Source organism: Halichoeres trimaculatus, unplaced genomic scaffold (assembly GCF_033239565.1).
Source record: "Halichoeres trimaculatus isolate MK-OKI-2021-1 unplaced genomic scaffold, fHalTri1.1 fHalTri1_scaffold_12, whole genome shotgun sequence".
Classification (NCBI taxonomy): Eukaryota; Metazoa; Chordata; class Actinopteri; order Labriformes; family Labridae; genus Halichoeres; species Halichoeres trimaculatus.
Genome location: NW_027437190.1, coordinates 30610125 through 30637368, shown reverse-complemented (window position 1 = coordinate 30637368; position 27244 = coordinate 30610125). Strand labels below are relative to the sequence as shown.

General features: G+C 41.1%; 1 protein-coding gene across 1 annotated transcript in view; it reads right to left on the bottom strand.

The window, feature by feature from the left end:
* The window catches only part of rftn1b (raftlin, lipid raft linker 1b), a 204086-nt gene that overhangs the window by 34562 nt on the left and 142280 nt on the right, over window positions 1-27244 (bottom strand). Inside the window, exon 7 of the mRNA XM_074683789.1 lies at window positions 12671-12789. Coding sequence (XP_074539890.1) covers window positions 12671-12789 — 119 coding nt within the window. The remainder of the gene's footprint in view (window positions 1-12670; window positions 12790-27244) is intronic.

Here is a 27244-nt window from a genome sequence, read left to right as displayed (position 1 = left end):
GCTTCAGGGATATTTTTACTATTTTTGCTCCTGTGTTTGTCTGGAGATCCTACATGTAACCATGGCCGTATTGTTTACATGTGAAATCAGCTGTTAGCAGCCTGTAGCATGTCAATGCTAACTGGTGCGAGGCCTGATGTTTCCCCACAAGATGAGGGGAAGGAGGTGAGGACGACGTGCTAAGCTAAGAAGTGACGACATGGACCTGTCCTTCCACATAAGATCTATCTCCAATAAGATGGACGAGCTAGCCATGCTAACCCAGCAACAGAGGGAATACCAGAAGGCAGAGTAGCATCATGCTATTCACAGACATGGCTAACAGAGCTAACACCAGACACCAACGCCACATTAGAAGAGCTTCACCTGCTGTGAGCAGACAGGATCCAGGAGACAGAGACTGAACAGACTGCTGAAGAAGCTCAGTCCTGGACCCTGTGGAGGTGGAGGCTGGCTGACTGGACAATGATGGACAAGCTGTCAGCATCTATTTTCTTATGGAGCTTTTTACACTTTCTATACACTTTCTTACTTTCGTTTTCAGGAGTTCAATTTCGTTGTACTTGTTACAATGACAATAAAGTTCTATTCTATTCTATTCTATTCTATTCTATTCTATTCTATTCTGTTCTATTCTATTCTACTTGACTCTGAAAAGTTATAACACAAAACCAGCCTGTCTCTCCCAGAACACTGATTCACAAAGAGCAATTTAAAAAGGGCTGAAACTTTTACAAAAACAGAAGTACCCTTTTTAAAATCCCAAATATTCTTCTCTTCTGACAAACCATGTTTCCCACAATGCAACTTTAATTTCAACAGGGAGTCGTGCTTTGCTAGTTGAAGGCCCTTAGTTGAAAAACAATCTACAGAGTTGACTGAACTCACCTTGCTTTGAACCCCGACCTCTGATTTCTTTAGTTTGTTGGATTTTGTTTACTCATTTTATTGGATTATGTGAAATTCTGCCTCTGGAGCTACAAAGACTCTAAACATCTTATTACAAGAAGCACAGAAGCACTTTCAGTGACCTGTAAACAGATGGAGAAAAGAGTTGAACTTTCGAAAGTCTCATAAAGACTTTCACCTCAAAATTAACCTAAAAACTAAAATGTCATTATCTGTTACTTGAGAGTCTGGAGTTTTTCAGAGGTACTTTTGGTTTGTGTCCTTTTTGGCGCCCCCTGAGTACAGAAGACTGTCTTTTCTAACCTTGCCCTGTAGGTAACTATACACACAAGTTCTTTCTTAAAGGCTATCAATACTTTCTTCTGACACCGACCCCATAAGACATTTTCAGACATCAAAAATATCTTTACACAAATAGTCAATCATGTCACTTCAGCCATAGACTGTAAAAGATATGGAGGTCATCTTGCTCGGCTTAAAGTGAGGTCACCACAAAAACTTCTCCCCCTGGTGGCTGGCTGCGGTATAAGTAAAATCCATCTCCCCAGTCATTCCAGATGGGCTGTTGTCAAACTTTAAAAAATTAATACATCTCGTAGAAATGTTTCTCATGTCCGATTATTGTGGTGATTTGAAGATATTATTTTGCTGCCTTGTATTCAGGTCCTCTTTGTTCTGACAAGTTTTATTTTCATTAGTTATAAGAAGATAAAAACAAGATTTTACGTCACGTTTAATGATGATTGACAGCTGCCGTTCTCGTAAATTTTTGGGAGGGATTGTAAAATATATCTGGAGGCAGAGTCAAGGGGCTCTAATTTCGTAGACCAGGCGCAGGCGCAGGCGCAGGCGCAGGCGCAGGCGCCCTGCGCCGGCCTTCGCCGTGCGCACAGGGCGTGACCGGCGCACTTTGCAAGTTTCCTGCAGTGCCAAGAGAGGCGGAGTACAGGCGCACATCAGCGCAGAGCTGCGCGTCCACGCCTCCCTCCGCGCAAATGGCAGAGAGGGAGGAGAAAAGCCGTGAGTGGGTTTAACACAGCCGAGCGCTGTTTTCACCAATCAAATGAGCGCCTCTCCTCGCCTTTAAATGCCCTGTGACTGAGGCGCAGCGTCTGATTGGTCTGAGTGATCTCCTGCACCACGGAGAGAGTGTTGGTTGCGGAGACGGTCAGAGCCACTGTCACTGCAGCAGGTCAATGGACAGCGGGGTGCATCGGAGGACACGACGCGCGTCACCTTGTGGGCCAGCTCCCGGGACAGATTTAATCTGTTCCTTTGTCATTAATAGGAGTAAAAAATTAAGAGGCAGTTACACAGCTGGCTTATCCATTCAGAATACTTTTGATCCACCTGCACTCCTGGTTTGTCATCGCCAAATAGCAGAACCTTTGGTGATTTACTGTATACTCTCCCAGTGTCTCCACCTCATCCTCCTTACAATAATGTACTCCATCTTTTTAGATCAGGTTAAAAATAAAGACTAAAACAGAGAAATATGGGAAATCACGGGTAAATCCTGAGTGAAATACATTTATTTTGTCTCTTTTTTCTTCCTCTTTTCTCTTCCTCTTTTCTTTGAATTAAATGAAATGAGAGAACCAGATATATACTCAGTATCAGATGTTAAGGCTGTTTATTGTTTAATTGTAAGATGTGCATCAAACTTTCAGCTGCCGTCAGGTTAACTTTCCATTATGACAAACGGCTTTAATCTGACATCAGATGTGTCCCTGACACTCTGGAAACCTGCCTCTGAGGCTTTGTTGACATGTGCGCACATGTGCGCCTTTCACCAAATTACAGCTGCGTGGGGTGCGCTGCGCCTTGCGCCGAGGATAGACCAGGTTGGAGCTGGCGAGCTTTCAGCGCACTTTTTTGGCACGAAATTGTCACTGCGCCAACATGAATCTGCTGACACCTCCCCCTGGTGCACCGTCAACTCCCCCAGGCGCGCCGTCACACCCATCTCGGCGCAGACGGTCTACCAAATTGTCAAATTGGCAGCGCACAGTGGTGCGCAGCATGAAATTAGCACTGCGCAGGCTGCGCCAGGCTTGCGCCCCCTGCGCTGCGCCACGAAATTAGAGCCCAAGAAGTGATTAGACTCTCCAAAAAATATAAATATTTATGTCACCTGGCTCCACTCAGATTCTCCCTGCACAACTGCTTCAATGATGGTGCCTGTGTTGGGGGAATTTTGGCTTCAAAACCGTACAATGGTTAACGGCAGAGCTCATCATAGGTGATGGTGACAAGATCAGTCATTCACAAAACTATTGTCAAATCTCAACATACCAGCTCAAGACCTGCTGCTTGTCTCCTGCATATTAGAAACCCACGTAACAGACTTCCCTATTGACTCTTGGTGGATCATTTCCTGTCTGAACAACATCTGGTTGAAGTTTTCTATCAGTGGCAATCCTTGGAAATTCAACTGCTTGTTTAATTTAGTTTGCAGTACATATCTCTGTGTTTCCCTGAAAATAATGAGCATCTCTTGGCAGAAGAAATTTCTGATTTTATTTCTTGTACAATCAGATCAAATTATAACTCCAAAGTTTGCACTCCCTGAGCTCGTCTGCCTTTTCAAGCCTAGTAGTGAAGAAAAATTCTCAAACTAGAGATGTTCTGCTTAAAATTGTTCACCATCACAACCAACCTTTCCTTTTTCACGACCTGTTAGATGTACTTGTAAAATTTTGGCATTATCTTGAGAGTTTTGAGCCGAGCTCGTTACCAGGCGCACATTTATCATAATGGACCCACTGCTGGGTCTGACAGAGCTGAAGTGGATAATGGTGCTGAAAACATCATTTGAGGAGAGCTTGAAAAAGAGTCAGGAACTTCTAAGAAACATCAGAGATGTACGCTGAGCTGTTCTGAGGTGAATATCAGTTCATCTTTTAATATAACACACGAACACTGATGTTTTTCGTGACACTGCTGCTCCTTCACTGTTTTATCTGAAAGACTCAAACCTGACACCGTCCTGCTAATGCACCTTGTCCCTCTTTGTGAATAAAACTCCTGCTGCTGAAAACATATCAAGGCCGACGTTAACTGGGGTCTGCAGGAGGACACGTGCTGTTTGCTTATTGCTCCTGTAAAAAGGCTCCCAGTGCATTACAAGTTAAGCACTTCCTGTATTGATTTCCCCAAAGGACACAAAAGATTTGAAGCTGCTCCCGATCGCAGTTTCAGAGCAGAGACCCTTAATGAGCTCTTCATTTGGAGCTCTTCACCGCAATCCATATGTTTCCTATTCAGGTCATTTTCTTCAGGAGGAAAATGTCATGCTCTGCATCTTTAATGTATTTAGGACACGTGTCTGAACGTGCGATGTTTCTCTTTCATGATGGAGCTAAAAGAAACGTCTGCATCGTCTCTTAAGCGCTGATGACATTTTTATGCAGAATATTTTGCAGACGTCTCCGTGCTGAACACCCGGCACGTAAGCACATTTCCCCTGCTTGTCATTTTATCCATTTTGTTGTTTTCCTCCAGGCTGTGTTCTCATTTAGTAGAAACACTTTCCACACAACTTGCATCCTAGTTTGTCAGTTTGACATTTATTTTTGGTGCTTGTTTTCGTCTCTAATTTCTCTCTGATTTGTTTTGAAGTCAGAATTTTATGACCCGAGAGTTTTTGTTTGACTCGTACTCATTGTCTGTTTTGTCACTATTTCTATTATTGTGCTTCAGTACTTTTCTTTGATCACTTTATATCTCGTCACAGCACAGCCAGAGAGTCAAGATTACACTGTACTGTAAGTTCACAAAGAAGTTATAAACTCTATGCTAAAAAAAGTAGTGAAGTGTATTTGTTGCATGTTTTTTTCATACATTAGTGTGTGTGTGTGAGACTGTGTGTGTGAGACTGTGTGGGTGGGTGGGTGGGCAGGGGTGCCATGAAAAATTAGAGGATTTTTTTTTTGTATTCTTATGGTAAGGCCACACCAAACGCAAGATAACATACAAAGTCAATGCAAAGACGCGTTTGGGCGGTAGACACGAATTCGCTCGAGTTGAAAATATTGAACTTATGACCCGAATTCGCGTGAAGGCTTGCCGTGGCCTCCAATCAGCGATGACATTCCCCCACTACGTCATTGATTTGATGACGTTAGGGGGGAACTGCCACCTGCTCCAACTCCAACCCTGCCAGAAGATGGACGAGTAAATAATCTGTGCGGTGTGTCATCATCCAGAGTTATAGGACATGACATGTGTACTCTACTAGGGATGTACCGATGTTACATTTTCACTTCCGATACGATACCGTTACTGCAGCATTGAGTATTGGCCGATACCGATATTTATCCGATACGATATCTGCATTAAACATGCATATTTTTATTACTTATTTTGTAGTATGTATGTCATGTTAGAAAAGGCTTGATTAAGTGATATTATTCAAACAAAGAACAGTAGTCAGCAACTGTAGGTATGAGGAAAAACTGACCCATTTATCATTAACCAATGGGTGACAGAGATTTTAACATTAAGCATAAGAATATACGAGTAATTGAATAAACAAAGAATGAATTAGAAGACCCAGAAAATAACCTAAATAAATCAAATAAAAACAGCAGGAGCGGAGTCTGGAATAGACTGCTTATATCAGAGATTTTAGATGCATTCCGATACGATACCGATATTTGTTTTTTTGCTGATATTGGACCGATATCCGATATCAATATCAGACTGGGACACCTCTATACTCTACAGAGACTGGAAAAAAAGGAGCAGGCTTGGGTGAAAGTCTCAGAGAAGACAGGTTTTGAAGGTAAGTTCTGTAAATATTCGTTTCCAGCTGGATTTGCCTGCACGTGTCATCACTGAGTCTGACTGTGTTTTCCTCGGCGGAGTTTTGAGCCTGATAGAAAGGAGGGAGGAGCGGGGCAGGGACAGAGCCAGGGAAAAGATGGAATTTCTCTGCGGTCCTCTCTTTCCCCAACCCCTTCATTATCTACAGGGAGACCTCCGGGAACATTGGTCGACTCAGGGGGTCGAGGATGAGGTCATAGGGAACAGCCAGGCAGGGCCAGTGGAGGTGGATTACCAGGGAGAGGCAGCAGGCATTGATTGTGATCTCCAAAGCTGTCACACACTCCCCTGTCATATTTTTGAAACCACAGCTCATTGTTTTTCAGATGCTCTTTTGGGCTCTCCGTCTTTAAATGAACAGGCTCTCTACTCCCCCAGCACAGTGCTGCGCTAATGTGCATTCGCCCCTCAGCTTGTCAAAACAGTCCAGTGTCGAGACATGGGCATTCACGAGGCGCGTTGCAGGCGTGTCACGCGATTAAATTTGCAAGTTCGTGTTTGGTGTGGCCGCGTGAGAAATGCTGATTTGTCACCTCAGCTATGTACAGCAGTTGCTGTTTACATGTAAAATCATAAACTGTATGATAAATGGACACAGTTTTTGTAACATCAAACGTTTGTTTCTGTTACAGACTTTTGAAGCAAAAGTCAAAGGGGGCCATGTTGGAAATGGAGTGGGCTTAGTGGGCTAGCGGGCTCACTAACAGCTGTGGGTGTCTAGGCTGTAAACATGTTTATTAAAGCTGTAAAAGCCGACTTACGTTGGCTTGGTGTGTCTGTGGTTTCTGGTTCTTCCACAGCCCGCCTCAGGAAGACACTCAATGAATTAGAGTTTTTAGCACTTGCCTTGTATATTTAGACTGGAGCTTGTGTAAAGCACACGCTCAGAGTGTTCTTCTTTGATGCAACACAATTATCACACATTATCACCACCTACTGGTCTTGTATGCTTATCCGGTAGGGCTGGGACAATATACCATTCTTGCAATTAGATTCTATTGAAGTTACCTCTTTTCTCCAGCAGAATAGAATAGAATAGAATAGAAATAGAATAGAAAATACTTTATTTATCCCCGAGGGGAAATTCAGGAGTCACCGCAGCATTTAAGAAAACAAAAGTTAGAAAGAGTATAGAAAGTGCAAAAAAAGTCCATAAGAAATTAGATGACGACATCCCGTCCACCACTCGTCCACCACTCTCCAGCCCAGCCAGTCTCCACCTCCACAGGGTCCAGGACTGAGCCTCCCCAGCAGTCTGTTCAGTCTCTGTCTCCTGGATCCTGTCTGCTCACAGCAGGCGAAGCTCCTCCAATGTGGCGCCGGCGTCCGATGTCAGCTCCGTCAGCCACGTCCGTGAACAGCACGATGCCGCTGGGTTAGCACAGCTAGCTCGTCCATCCCCCGGGGCTAGATCCCACGTTCCCAACAACGATGGATGGAAGGACAGGTCCACGTCGTCACCTCCCAGCTCACATCCGAGAACCAGCACGTCGTCCTCACCTCCTCCTCCTCAGCTCGAGGGAAATCATCAAGCCCTACACTAGTTAGCATTGACATGCTACAGGCTGCTAACAGCTAATTTTGCATGTAAACAATGCAGCATGGTTACATGTAGGATCTCCAGACAAACACAGGAGAAAAGTAGTAAAAAAATATCGCCGAAGCCACAAAAAGTTTGGTGTCCGTGACCGACAATGAACCATACAAAGTGATGATCCACTCCAAATACAAAGATTACGAAAAAGAAACAAATAAATTACAAGAAACGGACAAAGACGAGAGAGATGCTGCAACAGGCAGCTACTTGGGTAGCGCCTAGCAACGGAATGGGTGAAATGTTTCTCTCTGATTTACGTGATATGGGTTTTATGGGAAAGTATGGCTCCTGATATAGTCTGTAGACATTAACATCATCATTCAACTTTTCACATGGTCTGGTGTTCAAAATGCAAAAAACTAAAAATTGGAAAAATCATTACTAACGAAAAATTGCAATTCAAATTGAATCGGCACCCCAAAAATCACAATAGCATCGAATCACGAGAATAGCGTATCCTCCCAGCCCTTCTAGACTGGTTTCAGGGCTCGGTCCAGATGCCTCTCTAAATGTTGTGGTGGAAAGTGAACTCATGCTGTGACTGTTGGGTTTCAAACCCAGTACTTTGAAAATTACCAACTAAATGAACTTTGAATTCTCAAACACTGGTACCCGATGATTTAATAGCGCATTCTAGGGAAAGCTGGACGTGAGTCACTTCTCTGTCTTTCTTGACAACTTAAATCACATGTTTGACATTAAACTCAGCGTAAAGAACATCAGTGTTAGTATCAGTACCTTATCTGGACACAGAAAGGACAATAGGTCTAAAAACTCGAGTGGTATCCAAACCAGTGGCAATTGCTCCAAGACTGCAAGGGAAGCTGAGCTTCCCCTAAAATGTCCCTAATAAAAGTGGTGATATGTTCTGCTGTGTGAACATTTCATTGACAAAATCTGAGCTAGAATTCCTTCATCTTTTGTTCAGAATCAGCTCCTATCACAGGTAACTGGCTCCACCTCCTTCTCATTCATCCTCACAGCGTCTCAGCACTTTAACACAGTCGGATGCTGAGCATCTTCTGACTTCAGCGGGAAAGCGTAGAGTGGGTTGTTCCACTGTGGAAAGTAGACAGTCATTGGATAAACGCTGGGCTTTGTCCCGCCCATCAGACGCTCAGCGTCTCTGGGGGTCTATGAGGCAGTGGGCTGGCCTGGACGCTGGGCTTCTGCATGATGATTGGATGATCTGTCTGAGGCCAAATCCCTTTTTGATTGACAGTGAAATGAGCCAGTCAGCGATCTTGAAGTATAACCCTCCACCGGAGCATCTTCTCAGTTGTTTTGGACTGATCCGGTTGCTTTATTGATCTCCAGCGAGTTTACCTTTCTTAAAAACGACGAGCGTTGTGTTTAAAGATCCTCTCTCTTTTCACCGATAAGCAGCTACAGCTCCAGCTGTGGAGCTTCTCCCCCTGTCACTCACACTTACAGCCTGTCGGAGTCTCAGATAGCAGCTCCAGCTGCTAACAAGCTGACACGGAGGGTAGAATTTACGTTTAAATAAATAAATAAATTTATGATGTAGGCCGGAAAAAAATGAGTTTCTCCTCCTTGACTGACCAGCAGCCGCCACTAGTCCAAACCTATCATTAAATATGATCTTGGTAAACACAGACCCAGAAATAAAAGCATTTAGTGTTTGTGCACAACAACCTGTTTCCTTATAATAAACTCCAACAATATCTACACTGAAGTCTGTGTTCATTCACTAATGCTAAACTTTACGCCTCTGCTGCCTCGAGAACACCTGCAGATCTGATAGCACTCCACTCTTTCACATGCAAATCCTCTGATCGGTTGTAACTGCTTTATAAACAGAACAATTAAATGCATGTATCCCCGGTTAGTGACAAACTGTCACAGTTTCTGAGATGATTCCCTCTCACTCGAGGACAATATCAATGATTTCCTCCCCTCAGTGCAACAGCAGCTGACAGACTTTTTGATTAATAATAATGTAACGCTATCGGAGATGACGCGCACAAAGAAGATAATAAAAACACCTGAAAAGGAAAAGATGGTGATGCATATGAAGAAGAAGAAAAACACTCGCAATCAATAGTCTGCCTCAGGCTTCAGTGTGATTATCAGGGGAGCAGAGCAATAACGAGCTGTGAGGATACTTTGCATATCAATTTTAAAACAGTTATCACAATGAATGAAGATGATGTGAGGCCTTTGTGAATGAGTGTGTTGTCAGTCTGATTCGGCGGATCACTCGGGTGAAACGCTTTCTGATAAAGTCCCAGTGGAGGAGCTGATTGGATCTCCTGAAACGCTGGTTGAGAGTTCACTGTTCTTCGCTCGTGCTGTTTCTGAGGAGGCCTTGAAATCCATTAAGCTGTAACAGTATTACCATTCATCTCAGAGGGATGGAGCCTATACTGCTGCTGCCAGACCACTGTAAGAGCCTTTATTATTGGCACATGTGTCCATCAGCTCAGGGCCGGACAATCACAGAGCCACATTTGGGGGACAAAAGTCTCCTTTCACACTTGGACAACCACAGGCTGCAAAAAGTCTAAATTCAATTACAGAGATAGCATCTGCAAACAGATTCCCACACACAAACCTAACTTATCCTCATATACACTTAGCAGAGGCAAACACACATGTCTTACAAGCACATACATTCACATGAGAGGCAATGAAAAGGCTGCAAACCCTTCAATTCTCGACAGAAATCAATTTCCAACTTGGAACTTGTGGCGAGGACAGAAGCTAATCGGCGGGCAGATAAGGGCTTGTTTGCTGCTGATAAGACAAGCGACTGCGACACATGTCCCATAAATTGAGATCTGGCAGATTTGCCTTCAGGGTTGATGGGGGAAAGGTTGGCTGGAGAGTGAGGATGGGGGGTGGAAGGGCACAGTGTCTGACTGACGACTGATTTCAACAGGAAGAGCAGATTCACAAAGAGGATTGGTGCTCTAAATACAGCTGGACAATGCAGATTAAATACTTAGTTAAATACTGGAAACCTCTGCATATATCCAGACGTAAGGAGAAAAATAACACAGAGTACAATGGATGCTTCGTTTTTGGCAAAGATTCACTCAAATCTCAACCTCTACTGAAGGACAAAACACAATTCTTTGATGAGTTATATCTACTCAGAGTTTTACTTGATCACGGTTGAAAGCGCCTCATTTCAAAACCTCTCAGAACCGCTCATTTGGGTCTAGATGTGTTTTCTATTCTTATTATGAACCACTCTGTAAGCCTTTACAGTCTGTATGTGCTTCTGATGTTTCTCTGCTCGTTTGTTATCTCTAATTAGTAATATCACAAGATGGCTAATGTTTCCACTATCAAATCTCATTTCATTACACAGAGAAACTCACACATTAGATGTTTCCAACAAGTCTTAACATTTACAGTGAAAGAGACAGTAACTCTAACTGACATATTTATTAACCATGACCTGTGCCACCATTACAGACTGATGTACATCAGCAAACTCTGCTTCTGACCAAGGAAAGTGTTCACCATTAGGGGGCGATATGGGGAAAATATGTCAGTATCTTTATATGTCAGGATAAGGATCTGGATTTTATCAGGATAGTTTTTTTTAGATATCTATTTTGACCTGAAACAGCATTTTTAGCCCCAAATATTTTGGTGCCAGACAGAAGTACACAATGGAAGTTGAAAGAGGTCAATTATTCCAATGGACACAGAAAAGTTGTGAAAGTAAACATAGCTTAACATAGCTATAATGCTAACATTATCGCAAGAATCATTCTGAAAGCTAAATATAAGATGACACATTACAGGTAAATGTTATAGAAATATAAGTACCACAGAGGATGAGACCATCAAGGTGAGGCCCCTTTGAAGCTATGTCTATTATAATTAAAGGAGCTGAGAGGATATATCCCTTCTAGATATATGCCTGATCAAAATCCACCCTTTAAAATTAGATTATCAGCACCAATATTACAGGTCAGGGGATATTTTAAATTGCTACATCTTACTTTTTCAATTGGGTCGAGCATGACCGGACTGGTTTACGGCATGTCTAAGTCTCCATGACAACACCACGCCAGCTGACAAAGTTTAGTAGAGAGAAGAGAGATCTGTGTTTTTCTCTGCTGAAAACAATTTCTGTGATTAATTTTGTAGTGATGGTGGACACAGAAGCCTAACTGTCAGACAGAAAAAGGACAGAAGAGCAGAAAAAAGCTAAACAGGAGAGAGATAGAGCACGAGCTAAAGGCTAACACAGGAGCTAAACAGTTTGTGCTAATGTTCATTCCAACCCACAGTCAGCAGTTATTCTGCAGTGGTCTGTTCAAACTTGAGAGTCTATCAATAAAATGAAGAGTGATGTTACGTTAGCTCTGATTGGTAGATGACTGGCAGGACATAGCTAACCAGGATTTACTGACAATACACATTACAGACATGTCTTAGAGCATCGGGCTGCCAGCTCTGCTAAATATAAACAACTACTAAACTACTATCAAACTGACAGTGTTTACTTGTTGTTACGTTAGCCAACAGATATGTTGGAGCACCAGGCTGCCGATAGCGCTACATATACCCGGCTATAACAATGTTTACTTAAAGTAAGGTTTCAAACTGTAGCGCTTCTTAGCTGTACTGATAAATACCTTACCTTGGCCTGTTGTATCCTGTAAAAAGTTGTCTTAGACAAAAAAAAATGTTTTGATTCGATCTCCATTTAATCCCAAAACAAACACAAGACAGCGTGCGGAGACTCCGGGCCACAAGGTGGCGAGGCAGTGCAATCAAACAGATCCTCCTTATAGCATCTTTAAGCTAAAGGAGAAAACAATGTTTTTTTTTAACTTTCACATCTTTTCTATCTGTTGGCACAACAATCCTTTAGAAAACTGATCAAATTGACCTCTTTTATATTCTGTTGTAGCTCATGCAAATCATCTGACACCTACAGGCCACTGTACGAACAATCCTTCTCTTGCATTCTGGACTATTTTCATACACAATGTCTTCTCTTCTCTGCACCATTTTATAGCCTTAATCTCCTTTAAAGTGTTTTTTAAACTCTAGATGTTCATGAAACACATGACTGATATGTTGGACGATGAAAACTGGGAGCTGTATGAAAATAAGACTTTGGACTGAAATGGTTTGACTGAAAATGAATCCTCAGACAGTTTGTTGCTCGAAAATAAATCTTAAAAGGACGCTTTTCTCACTACATGTCACATACACCCATCTACACGCTGCTGGTGGCTGTTGTGTGTGAGCGTGCTAAAAGGAAAACATTCATCGAACCTGCTCATATTTTGGTGAACGATGAACTGAATAGGATCGTAAGCGAAAAAAGAAAACCTCGGCACTTACATCAATGACGGTCCACTGCTCGACCACGATGGCGTCGTATGTCGTGTTGGCCACATTCGGCTCGCTCTCGCTCCCCTCCTGGAAGATGAAGACACTTTCCACCGATTTAGGCAGCACATCTGCAGAGAGGAGGGAAAAAAAAATCCAGTCATGAAAAAGAGTATTTACTGGATGGAGCGTGTCCGTCTTGTCTCTGCTGCCGCTTTAGGCCCTGCAGGCCAGAGGAAATGGAATGATATCACTCAGCCACAGTCACACACAAGCCTTTATTACATAGCCAATGGTGTGGGCCGTTTGTATGAGCAATGTGCTCTTATACATTATGCAGGGAGATGGTGTTAAAGAAGGGAGCAGGTATTCCCCTCCTGGGATGTTAAAAAAAGAAGAGGAGACATTATGCGCTACATCAGGAGGATTTAGGCCTGAGCAGAGCCCTGCTGGTTTTCACCACCGACCGCTAAACAGAGGCTAATTACTGCTGGGAAGAAAGGTGAAGGCAGGAGCTGATGGATTCAGGGAATCAGGGCTGCTCTTAAAAGGTTGGGGAGATTTTAGAGATGGCAAACGTAGCCGCTGATTTAATGAAGTCAGTCCGGAAGGCATTAAAGCACAAATCCTTCTGCTAAGCCTGCATAATTCACCTTAAAAAGAGTTGAATCAAGTGAGTCACAAAAGACATTGACGTGAATGCTTTGGGCCAGGAGTGAGATTGTGCGCCGCTGACCAAATAGATTTGCTAAGCCTCTCTTCTGTTTGGGGGCTAACAATCTCGGGATTGGCATACGAGACAGAAACACAACTCGGGCCCCTGCGAGCGAGGGTCCTCCCCCTTCGACGTCTCTTGTTATTCATTTGATGCACATGCACATTACACGCAGGCACGCACACACGGACACATGGACACAATGCACGGCCCGTGGTCCGGTCTATCCGGCTGGCCTGAGTGCTTTCTCATTACTCCCACACCATTTACACACTAATACAGTTTGCCCGGGCCCAGGCACCAATACGAGACACTCCACATTTCATTACTGAGCCCTAATAATAGGAGGAATGAGAGGCGGCTGGAGAGCCTGTAGAGAAAGAGAAGCAGGGGAAGGAGAAAGAAAAGGAGGGAGCCAGCGATGGAGAGGAGGGATGACAGGCTCTCTTATTTCCCCCTCCCTGAAAACCCATTTAGGACCCTTGCACGCTCAATTGAAGACATCTCTCAGACATCTCCTGGCTCCCTCAAATACAGACATCTCTGTTGTTCACTCGTTTGGCCTTTCTCTTCCTCCTCTCTTCAGTCTCATCTTTCTGCAGAGCAATGCTCAAACTCTCTCGGACCACACTCACGCAGTGCGAAACTTATATCATGGTTTAATGTTGTTCTCCAGGTCTTCCACTTCTATATGTTTATTGTATCTAACACTCTGGGGAGTCACCGGGCTGTAATCCAAGGTAAAACAACATACTTGTAGCCCCTCAGCCTCTGTTAGCTAATGTTTGGAGGAGCTGTTGCTGATTCAGACAGATGTAACAGATATACAGCGTCCCTGAGAAACAAAGCAGCTTTAAACTAAATGCAATGTAAAGCCTTTAGTGTCAATATGAGCCGCTCAGTAAAACTGCTGTAGGTGTCCAAGTGAATGGGCCAAAGATAGAAACTCAGCGAGGACACAGGAGATAGAGCCCCGTGTGAAAACATTTGAAACAATTGTTTTTTTTTGTTTGAATAAATGTTTTCCAAATCTTGGTATTTGTTTAACCAAACCAAATAAAACAGACAATTTGTGATGCTAAAAACAGATGTGCTTTGAAGAACTTGTACCATTGCTAATAACACCGAAATCAAATCAAATCAAATAGTAGAATGAACAAACAAAAAATTAAATTAAAACAACACTCCCCCCACCACCGCACCAGACAGTTTCTGATATTAAAAACAGATCTGTTTCTGTAGAACTTACAACTTGTCTAAAAGCACCAATAAAATAAAATAACATAAAACAAAATAAAAAATAAAGAATAAAATAAAATAAAATAATAGAATAAACATAACAAAACAAGTCAAGACAACCTCCACCTCGCCCACCCTGAAAAAAACAAAGCAAAAAAAAAAAAAAACACTTTACAAAAGAACCCCACGTGCTAAGAACAGGTGTGCTTTTTCAGAAACTACAACTTCGCTAAACAACAAAAATTTCTATAAAAAAATAAACAGTCAAACAAACAAATAAACAAATAAAATAATAGAACAAACAAACAAACAAAAAACTACAACAAACAAACAAAAAGTCAAAACAACCCCCCCAAAAAACTAACTAACTAACTTTGCAAAAAACATAAAAAAACAAATCTAAATAAAAGGATTAAACACAACACAACACAAAACAAACAACAACAACAAAAACAAATACCCCCCCCCAAAAAAATCAAAAAACAAAAACAAAACTTAAGTAAACTAAATTAAACAAAAAGAAAAAAAAACATCACCAAACCAGACAATTTCTGATATGTCAAAACAAAACAAAAAAAAAGACAAAAAACACAAAACAAAACACAAAAAACAACCCCCCAAAACACAAAATAAACTTAAAAATAAATCAAAACTACCCCTGTCCCTAAAAAAAAACCAAAAAAAAAACCATACACACAAAAAAAGAAAAATAGAAAAAAAAAAGAAAAAAAAAGTAATCTGATATATAAGTAGGGTGTAACGATCTGTGGATATAAACTGGCCTAGGCTGAAAAATACCAGGGGTACATTCTAGCCTGGGCCACTTAAACCCCTGGATATAGTCCGGACAGGAGCTTCTCCTCCTGAGACTGAAGCAGAGCGAACATAGTGGCCTTGTGAATCTGGTGATTTGGAAAACTTTAAAACAAGCTTTCCTTGAAAATGTGAGACACAAAGCCTCACCACCAGGACCCTGCCAGCAAGCCAGGAATCACTCAGGTGAGATCGACAGAGGGTTTCTGTGTTGTTGCTCTGGAGGTAGCAGCCTCTTATGGTGATAATTCAGTCAGACGCCAAGCTGAGCAGAGAGAAAGCGGCAGAACGAGTGAAGTGGATGAGAAGGAGTTGCTTGCTGGGGGCGTTCAGTCCATCAGGGGAATGCACCGGTTGCGTGCAGGAATAAACATTATCTCGGGCCTATTGACAGAGAGCTGAGCCGAGCAGCCAGCAGGCCGCCTGAGAATAACTTGTTTACACTTGCAAAAACCAGTGTGCACCCTCAGTAAAATTGTTCTGCAACCCCCCATGACTTACACACTCAAGGTCGCAGGGTGAGGCATGCTAATACAGTCACACTAAAAACAGAGAGTGACAGCGCTGGGACTGAGAGACACGGACGCAAATGAAGACAGAGTGAGGAAGCTGGAGTGACACCCGGTGACATGCAGCAGCTGGAATCAGCACCCAAATGTCAGAGGAGAGGATGAACAACAGGCACCTGGTGTGAGAAGACAAAGCTGACACAGGAAGCGTTGAATCTGTAGTAGTTTTTGGTGTGTGGGTGTGTGACGGCTGGTGAGCTCTTTGGCTGCACATTTCAAGTCAGCTTCTTCCCAGTGTTCACGGACATGTTTGCAAACCTGCTGTTGTTCATCGATTCGCTTCACACAGTGTATGAAACAGGCCGACAGCAGAGAGCGTTCACAGGACATCATGTGTTACTGTGCATCTGCCACTGCTGCAAAGTCAGGCTTCAGAAACAGAATTGGTCCAACTTTTACGTTAAAAAATTCAGTTAAAACTCAGATTCTCCCCTTCAGGAAAAATTAAATTTGTAAAGGATGAAAAATGTAAGACTTTTCAGAAACTAGAGGAGATTCTTTAATTTTTTTGACACCTTCATCAGTTAAAGTTCAAAGTTTCTCTAATTACTCCAATGACTGTTCTCTTATGCATTTAAAAATCAGCTCTGAGAAAATAGAGGTAGGTGTTTCCAGCCAAGATGAATGAATTACTGAAACAGATGCTGTTTAATATTCTGTTGCTCTTTAAATTGTGTCCACTAATGGTTAAAAAGCCAAAATCCCAGCTTGAATTTAACATTTCAGAAATGATGTTGTTTCAGAAGCTGGGGAAAAAAAAAAAACAAGAAAACAACTCAGCCGTGGCCTTTTGGTGTTGTACTGTGCAATTAGAGAAATTTGTGATTCAGATGCTGAATTTATTCAAGAAATAATAAAAAATGGAAGATGTGAGTTTACCGTCACTCTGAAAAGTCCCAATTTGTGTCCAACCAAAGACAGAGGACACACATTAAAGCATCTGACCGTGTGGGGAACATAAATGAGTAAACAGCCTGCAGGCTCTTTGTGTGTGTTCAAGTCAAGTTTCAAAAACATTGTCCCCACTTTTTTCAAGTGTTTGCTCATGATACAACAATATGAATAAGACCACAATCTGTTGTGATACTTGAGCAGTATATAAGTCTTAATTTGATCAAAAATTGGATGAGACGTGCTTGAAAACTAATTTATTCATCAGAGGTTTTCTTAGGTGACTAATTTCAGAGGTTTGAAGTGTTTTTCAAATCCAGTCTCAAAACACTTCTATTTTCATGCGCTAATGAATGAAGCACTTTAAATCAACATCTTTCATTATCAAAATATGTTCTCCTAATAATTAAAAGCTGATCATCCTATGTTATATTTTTTTCTCTGTTCTCTAATCTGTTTGCTTTTTTTTATGTATTTTTTTTTTATTTATTTTTTGGGGATTTTTTTTTTTCTAGGTCATTTATCTAGACAAAAGTTGTAACCGAAATCAACTTTTGTCAAAATGGAGCCCGACTTCAGTATTAAAGCTGCGGGTCACAGATTCTGCAGGCTAACACTGCTAGCTTGCTAACTTTGACAAAAAGGCTATGTTATGCTTTCCGGATGAGAGGAAATGAAACAAATGAGATCTGGGTGAGAGAACTCGTGACACTTTTATACTTTTTTTACACCCTGCGTTGTGTCCGTCAGTGTCCATTCCCAAACTACAGGGGGCGGTATATCACAAACCTACGTCTACCAGAGTACTAAATGGGAGTTGAAGAAGTTTGCCTTTGTTTACAACACATTTACATATCTGTCCTGGAGATTTTTCCAAGTTGTTTAACCAATTCCTCTTCTCTGCTGGGAGTGGCCCATAGTCTCGCCGACGTCACCCGTCTGTTTATGAAAAGGAAAATGAAGCACATCGGCTATTGCTGCAATATTGGAAGTGGCAAAGGCTTAGCATATAGCTATAGGGCACCTGTCGGTCACGTGACCCTGAGCTGTACCTCTGATTGGGCAAGCTCCTTACACCCTCTAAACTGCCGAGTTAAAAAAAAAAAATCACCCCCAGTACAGTGAGTGCTGGTAGTAAAATAAGCAATTTAAACAGGAGACGTTTTTTGAACCAGGCTGTAAATAGGTTAATTTCTGCTTTTTTGACTTGGTGTGTACGTGACTTCCTGTGCTTCTGCAACCAGCCTTAAGTGGACACTCTAGAAACAGCAGGTTTTAGCACTTCAGCAGTGTCTCATATTCTTAGACCGAAGGTTGCCGCTTGGGGTGACCGCAATTTCACAACATGAATTATTTACCACTTGGTTATCATAGTGATCTCTGTGTGAAGAGTCATACAGATCCCTGTATTTCGGCACTATGACCACTAGGAGATCCTGTTCTTCTGCCTGCTGCGCGTCTCTGTCCGGCAGGTTAGAAATTTTTAAGTGTGCGCATTTTCAGCGTGAAAAAGGACTGCATGAAAATGACGTCATAAATCCACTTTAAGGAAAGCAGAGCTACCACCATCAGCCTACAGTCCTCATCGCTGGTTTTTGCATGCTTATTTGCCATTTTAACCAGAAACAGTCCAGATACTACTTTGTTCCAAATTTTTAGGGTCAAAACTGCCATGTGAGATGTCATCCTGTCATCCTAGCTTGTTTAGCATATGATTGTGTAGCATTAGCCAAAAACCCATGGCAAGTGGCAGGTGTCATTTTAGGTGGACATTAGTAAAAAGATTAATTCAACTGACAAGTGAGTGTGATGACAATTTAATGCTTAACCAATGAGTTACACACACCTGTACTCCGGATACTTTTGTTTCATATTTGATTTTTTGTGGTTTGTAACTGGATTTCTTTTGCAGGACTCAGTAGTTAAACTGGATTACCCATAGAAATGCAGATAATTGTGAAGCTTTTCATTGAATTAAACTACACTAACTGTTTTGTCAAGTGCCCTTGAGCAAGGCACCAGAACCCCCAACTGCTCAGGTGCAGTTCCATGGGAGTGTCCGCAGGTTGGGGGTTCTCACGGGATTTCGAAGTAGCTCGATACTTCAGGAAAAAAAAATTACTCCTAAAAACCGGAGGAAAAAATTATAACAAAACACAAACAAATAAAAAAATATTAATCAGAAAAACAAAATTAATCACCATTAAAAATTACTCATAAAAACAGAAAAAATTATAACAAAACACAAACCAATAAAAAAATATTAATCAGAAAAACTAAATTAATTACCATTAAAAATTACTCATAAAAACAGAAAAATTATAACAAAAAACAAACAATAAAAAAATATTAATCAGAAAAACACAATTAATTACCACAAAAAACAAACCGAAGAATAAATTACTCTGAAAAACCTGAGTTTTTTTTCTTTCTTCAAGTGAATGCAATACACTTCCATATTCTTCTTCTTCTTTTCTATTAAACGTTTTTATTTTCACATAGTGGAGCTGTAATTACAGTTCCTGCCCTGTGGGGGATTCAGTCCTCAAGAAGTGCCTGTTGTCATCATATAACCCTTTGTTACATGTCTTAATACACACTTACATTTCCTACATTTCCACTTTTTTTTTAAGCTTTCCTATCAATAAAGGGTAAAAAATGTTCCCCTCTGCGTGCTCTGGCTCCACACTGATGGACACTCCAGCTTAAACTGTAAATGTTGTGGTCCAGCTGAGCCGAAGGTGACCCTGCCCCAGGTCACGTCTGCTGACGTGATTTAAACATGTGCGCCTCAGAGTGCTGCAGACGTGCTGCTGACAGCTTATCTATATTTCAAACAGGATGAGTGGACAACGGAGGGAGAGAAGAGATGAGACTGTGCGTGTGTGTGTGTCTGTGTGGATTGGATGTGACTCTTCCCTGCGGAGCCAAAGGTTTGGCAGCTGGCAGGCTGGTACCTCTGGGTTACCGGGCAGACTTCGGCTGGTAGAGAAGGAGCAGAGGATTGACAGCGTGATGATTGGATACCAGGGGGGGTTACAAATGTTTGCTTTGATCTGAATACAGATGACACAGACAGGGGGGAAACTGCAGGTGGGCGACATGGAGGCATCTATGAAGATATACCTGCCTCACTGACGCTCCGAACATTTGCACGACATGATTTTTAATCCCTGTTACCTTATGGTGCAGCACATCACATGGTGCATTATAACAAGCTTTGACAAGCCTATGCTGCTTCAGAAGACATGTTTTAAAAACACCCCCTTACCGACAGAAAGAGCTGTGATTGGTCAGGTAAGAAGCGCTGATTTAAACATCAGCCTGTCAGCTGATCAGCGTGTGACTTCCATGACCTGCAGGAACTTGCTTCATGCACAGCGTGGTATTTTGATTTTGAAATGCAGAGTCAGGATCATGGCTAGTCCTTTAAATATCTGTTTCTTTCTGATCCATAACTTGATCAGAACCAGAGTTACTTATCCGTTAAGTCAGGGGTCTGAAACCTGTGGCTCTGGAGCATCATGCGGCTCTTTGACTCCTTTGCAGTGGCTCCTTGTAGCCTTAATTTTTTTTTTTTCTTACAGATGGTATTAATGGTAACGACACAGACACTAAGTAAAATCAAAATATAACATTTGTTACTAAAAATGCATCACCTCTTGAAATAAAGCGTTTAATTTTTGTGATTTTTTTGCCATTTTTTTTCAGATTTTTGGATTTTTTTATTTTCAATTTTTGACATTTTTGACATTTAAGAAAAAGAATTCAACATTTTTGAAGATTTAGCAAATGTTTGAATAACTTATATAAATCCCTTTTTTTGCAATTTTTTTTGAAAAAACTTACAATAATTGGAAATGAAACAAAAACTTGAAATTGCATTATTTTTTTTTTTTTGCAGATTTAAGACATTTTGTTATATATATATATATATATATATATATATATATATATATATATATATATATATATATATATATATATATATATATATATATATATACAAACATATTTTTTTAATTTTTTAATTTTATTTTTGTATTTTGCAATTTTTTTAAATTTGCAATTAATTGAAATTTCATAAACTTTGCAAATTTATAAAATCTATGACGTTACAAATTTCTTTTTTTCTTAACTTTCCAAATTTATTAAAAATAAAAAAAAAATAAAAAAAAAACAACTATAAAATTCACATGAAAATTGTATAAGCACAAAAACTTCTCATTTAGATAACTACTAGATTATACACTTTTTAGTCTTAATGTGAGGATACAGTAGGTTTTGTGGCTTCTGAATGACTTCTATCCAGGTGAGCTGAGACAAAACGTCTCTTTGGAAAGTAAAGGTTGCAGACCGCTGCGTTAAGTGATCTATAAGATTTTAACCTGTTGCACCTTCTTGAGTATTTCACTCATGAGTTTTTCTCATGTCACTTCAGTCATGCTGTCTGTACTCATGCTTTGTTTTTGGAAATAATTTTGCTTAAGTTTCTGCATTAATAAAGTTATTATTCAAAAAAATCTTCAGACACAACCTAATTCTTACATTTTATCCATAGGTTTCAGGATGACTGCATTTTTCAGACTGCAACTTAAAATGTAAAATCACTGATTCACTGTGGAACTTTCTGGAGCCATTCAAGTTCAGTGCAGTGATTCCCAAATTGGTGTGTGCCCAGTTAGCTGTTTTATTAAATAAAACCAAGCTAGCCTGGCCAACTTAGTGAAAAAATTTTGGCTGAAAATAAAATTTCACAAATGTCAAAACAAAGACAAGAAAAATGAAGAGTTATATCTCTGCGATCTTCACCTCTGCCAACAGTAAGCCACCCACACTAAGGATTTGGAAGTTGAACATTTAAATGTTTTAAGAGTAATTCCTCTGTAAAAGAGGTTTATTGGGATTTTTTGGGGTTAATATACCAATATACAGTTGTGTAGTTTGTGCACACTGTGTTACTACGTAGACGTGTATATTGAGAGGTAACAGGGGCTTGAAAATGTTTACCATCAAAAGAAAAAGTTATTAAAAGGGGTTGTGAAAAGTTTCCAAGTGAACTTGCAAAAGTCTCCCTTCTAGATATATGTCTGGTGGTAATCCACGCTTTACAATTAGATTATCAGCACCAATATTACAGGTTACAGGTTATTTTAAACTGCTGCTTCGTAGCTTCTGGGTCGGGTTGAGTAGAACTCGACTGATTTGCGGCACATCTAGGTCTCTATGACAACACCAAACCGGCTGACAAAATTTAGAGGAGAGAAAAGAGATCTGTGTTTTTCTCTGCTGAAAACGATTTCTGTGATTAATTTTGTAGTGATGGTGGACACTGGAGCCAAACTGTCAGACAGAAAAAAGACAGAAGAGCAGAAGAAAGATAAACTGAGAGTAATAGAGCACGAGCTAAAGGCTAACACAGGGGCTAATCTGTTTGCAATATTGTTCATTCCAACCCACAGTCAGCAGTTATTCTGCAGTGGTCTGTTCAAACTTGAGAGTCTATCAATAAAATGAAGAGTGAGGTTACGTTAGCTCTGATTGGTAGATGACTGGCAGGACATAACTAACTAGGATTCACTAACGTTGCATATAACAGACATAACTTAAAGCACCGGGCTGCCAGCTGTGCTAAATTTAAACAGCTACTAAACTACTTACAAACTGACAGTGTTTACTTGTTGTCATGTTAGCCTACAGATATGTGGGCTGCCGATAGCACTACATCTAGCCAGCTACGACCACCTCTGCTTGATTTCACGTTTCAAACCATAGCGCTACATAACTGTACTGATAAATACCTTACCTCAGAGCGTTGTAGCCAGTAAAAAGTTGACTTGAACAAAGAAAGTCTGTTTTGATCCGATCTCCATTTGATTCCAAAACACACACCTCGCTAAAAGTAATTTACGACAGTGTGCGTAAGAACTTAATGTCAGACAGGAAAAGTCATGATCCAACTGCCTGAAAACACCTCTTAAACATCAGTATTTTTTTTTTGGATAATCTCTAATGTTGTCAAACCCTTTGTAGAAGTCTAACCCAGTGTGGCATGGATGTTTTCATTAGAGATTATCCAACTTTGAACAATTTATCCCCTTTATCCTCTTTTTAAAGTTAAGTTAGGATAAAACACTCTCATGTTGTTCACTGAGCAACAAAACTGTGAACATGATCTCTTCGGCTCTACTATCTACATCCAGGATTTCTGCAGCTTTCATTTCAGTCACAAAAGTCCATTTGTTTTGCCTTTTATCTGCCTGAATATGTTGAACAGAGACAAAAAAAACAACTGCATTAAGCGAGCACTCAACCTGTCTTATGACTACAACTCAGAGGTGGAGAGGACACATGCTGTGCTGTCAAATCCTATACACGCACAACCGCAGCCACTTAGACACACATGCATGCACCAGGATCATGCACATTGCAGCACTAATTCCACCTCTTGTCGACTTGTGTCTCAGGAAAATCCTCTTCACTGAATTTCTTTTCTCAGAAAAAGTCCAAAGAAGAACCTTACTGGAATTTCACATCCACATCTCTTTCTCCCTCTCTGTTCTTTTATTCCTCTGCCCAAATTTAGCAACCAGTGAGGGCTGACTGTCATGCATATGAATAGCTCGATGTCTCACAACCAGGCTACAAATCCTTATTGTGGCTCTGGAGATAGCTTAAGCTAAACAAGTAACAAAAGCAAACTCCCCGTCAACACCGTTACTGTCAGTTCTTCAGTAAACAAACTCAACCCCCACTCTGCGCACAACTTCAGGGAGGCGGCGAGGACTCTGTGTGTGTCTTTGTAGGTGTGTGTTTGTGATGTAGTGTGTGTTTCCAGACAGTGGCACAGTGTGAATGAATCTTTAATGCGTGTCTTATGACAGTGGGGCCTGCGTGCAGCTTTGGATCTGTAAATTCAATCCAATATCGCTCTAATATCCTACACTGAGGCTCAGGCGAGGTCTCCACCGCAAACAATGTCTGGGTGATCTGACACACACACACACACACACACACACACACACACACACACACACACGCACAGATATACACATGCATACTCAAACAATGCCCGCTAATGCTTTCTCATCCTGCTTCACCATGGAAACCCATCTTTGGAAGGAGCATGGGGACACGGTGTGTTGTTGTGTGTTTGTGCGTTAGTGTACGTCCCTTTGGACTGCGCCAGACGGACGATTGTCTGGGACAAAAGAGAGGTAGCACAGCGTTTACAAAAAAACCCCCCAACAACCTGACAGCGGGAACATGATACACATGTTTAAACACGCGACAGGTAATCTGTGAGCTCCCGCTCAACAACAAACTGCTTGATTTAGATTTTAACACAACTTTTACCGCTGTGATGCTTCTCGTCGTTAACACAATGGGATTTTTTCATGTCCAAAATGGCTTCAAGAGCTTTGAAACAGGGAATAAATCATGCTAATTAATCCAATTTAGGTGAAAAGAGGGGTGCATTAAAAAGATAAATGAGATGAAATCAAACAGAAGCAGCTAACGTATCAGAAAAAGTGGTTACGCTCTAATACATCACTCTGCTGATACGCCTGTTTGTCAGTAATGTCGTCACATCGTCCATTACCCTTTATTCCCTCCATGATGAAGGTATACAGCTCTTTAAGTGCTCTAGAGTTGATTATAAATCATGGTACTGTTTGGATCTCAGGCATCAGAAGCTGAGTGCTTCACAGATAATTAATTTCAGTCATTACTGAATCATAGGCTTTGCATAACAATAGCTCAATTATGAATGACTGTTCATGTATGGTTTGCTTGTAGAGGTTATTGTTGACTCATGCCTGACAGTGTTTGCACAGGGATGGATCTATGTTGTGTTTGGGTGGATGACGGATGGGAGAATTTCTTTTTTTTTTTTTTTCAGTGTGTGTGTTAACAAAGATGCCAAAGGAGATTTATAATCTGTCTCAGATTACAAAGAATTACAGCAACTCAGAATGTCCCAATCTTGCAGTCTGGAGGGAGTTTAGATGGTTCAAACTGGGACCTGTCCTCTCCTGACCTCTAGGATGTGTGTGTGTGAGGAAAGTTCAGGTGGAGGCTTTACCAGGTAACACCCAGGTATCATAAAGTCACTGCAATGTGTCTCTACAGTCAACAAAGTTCTTCTTTTGAGTTGTATCAAGCTTGGTTAGGAGCTTGCTTACATGCTCAGATAGACAGCAGCTTTACTTCAAACCATCCTGAACGAGTTAGTGTCACATTTTATTCTTTAAATCCCTTTAATTTGAGTCAATCGGCTCTATATTTTATTGACAAAGAGTATCTATGAGGGATTACATATTCTAGGTGAAAAGTTGGACTTCGGGTCAGTCTGACCTTGCTGGGCGATCAGGCCTGTTGAGGGAGTCAACATGCTTCTCCCTGATATTGGCCATATCTTTATATCCCATATGGTCCAGCAGTTAGGATTCCTGGTTTTCACCCAGGCAGCCTGGGTTTGACTCCTGGATTGGTAAATTCTTCTTTTTGCAATTTTGTTGTACTTTGGGCAAACACTAGTAAACCACCTCACAAGGAGACACAAACTAGTCTCTAACTTTAGCAGCATCTTGATGGGTGGCTGATGGGTGATATGCACTGCTCCAGGGGAATGGTTTCTTAGAACTGACCTGGCAAGCCACTGTGCCCTGCAGCTCTGTTAATGTCACTTCTCCTTGAGCTTAAACCATCAGCATCCTTTGAGTCTTCTGACAAAAAAAATAAATAAATAAATGGACGTCATAATCTCAAGATCTCAACTCCAAGTAAGGTTGCCACAAGAACTGCTCCCTCTGGTGGCTGGCTGCAGTAAAGGTAAAAAAAAAAAAAAATCCGTCTTTCCAGTCATTCTAGATGGGCTGTAGAAATGTTTCTCACATCTGATTGTTGTGGTGGTTTGAAAAGTTTTTGTTTTTCTTAGTTATTAGAGGTTAAAAACAAGGTTTTAAATCACGTTAAACAATTATTGACAGCTGCTGTTCTTGTGTATTTTTCTCAGGGAATTGTGAAATATCTCGGGAGGTGGAGTCAAGAAGTGATGAGACATTTCAAGAACGAAATTGTCACCCTGCTCTACACAGATTCTCCCAGAACCTCTCACAGTCTGTACTGCGCAACTGCTACAATGGCGGCACCTGTGACGGAGAAATTTTGGCTTCAAAACCATACAATGGTAAATGGCGAAACCATGCTGTCCACTCCATATACAGTCAGTGGCTCTGGCCCAGCAAAGAGTTGGTGCTCGCTAAGCACCAGTTTTAAGCACCTAGAGCCAGTTCTTAGTTAGTGGAAACTCAAAGAACTAGTGCTTAGTCAGGCACTGGTCCGGAACTGGCACCAGCATCAGTTAAGTGGAAAAGAGGTATATGAGCCTTCAAGTGCCAGCAAATGTACAAAAATAGACATTATTGTAAATGGGAAAAAATGCAATGACCAATATTTGTAATCGTTGATATAACAGTTTTTCTTCTATATGTCTTGGCCATCCACTCAAATGAGATTGAGGTATCTTTCTCAAGACCACATGTCAAGTTTATGATAGTGCTAAAGAATAACTTACATCATATTTCTGAACTGAATTTGGCTAATTGTAGTGAATCTATATCTTATTCAACACTTGTTACAAAGCCAGGACCCAAGTTACTGACTGGCTGGGTTTCCAGCAGACCATGACCATCCATAAAAGGAGCAGGAAGAGCTGCAGCAATGAGCAAATACTGTAATAAGATCTGAAAATATGAGTTACAATTAAAAATAGATGCAGAAGAGGATCAGGCTGTGAGAACCACATATTTACTTTCATTAGACGTGGTGTTTATCTGTCACCAAATAAAAGCTGAGGCACGCTGGTTGTTCTGTTTCCTCAAATAAGCCTGTCAGTGTCACTACAATCTCCCGTCCAACTGCACGTCTTTTTTTTGTCAGTGTGCGTCTTTTCATGGGCTGTTTTCCTGTCAAACTCGTCCTTGATGCTGATGAGGTTGCGATGGTCTCACGCTTAATCAAGCTTCTCATCATGAATTCAGAAGTGTGTCTCAAAGAAGCTGCTAAATATGGAGACGGCAGGAATTGGATTCTGATATTTAAAGCCGAGCTGCGCGGCTGTTTGATGTAATTAGTCGCTAACAACAAATGGGTTACTGCTTTGATGTCACACTGCCAGCTGCTCCCAGGGGTCCAAAATCCACAAAGTGCAGCGTTCACCTCTGTAAAGTTGTCTGTTTTCTAAAGCGGTTAAGCTGCCGGTGTGAGCTGAATTCATTCCCATAAGTCAGAGAAAGAGAGTTTCATAATGCAGCTGATCTGCTTTCTATTCGACCCAGTAATTCCAGCGTTCAA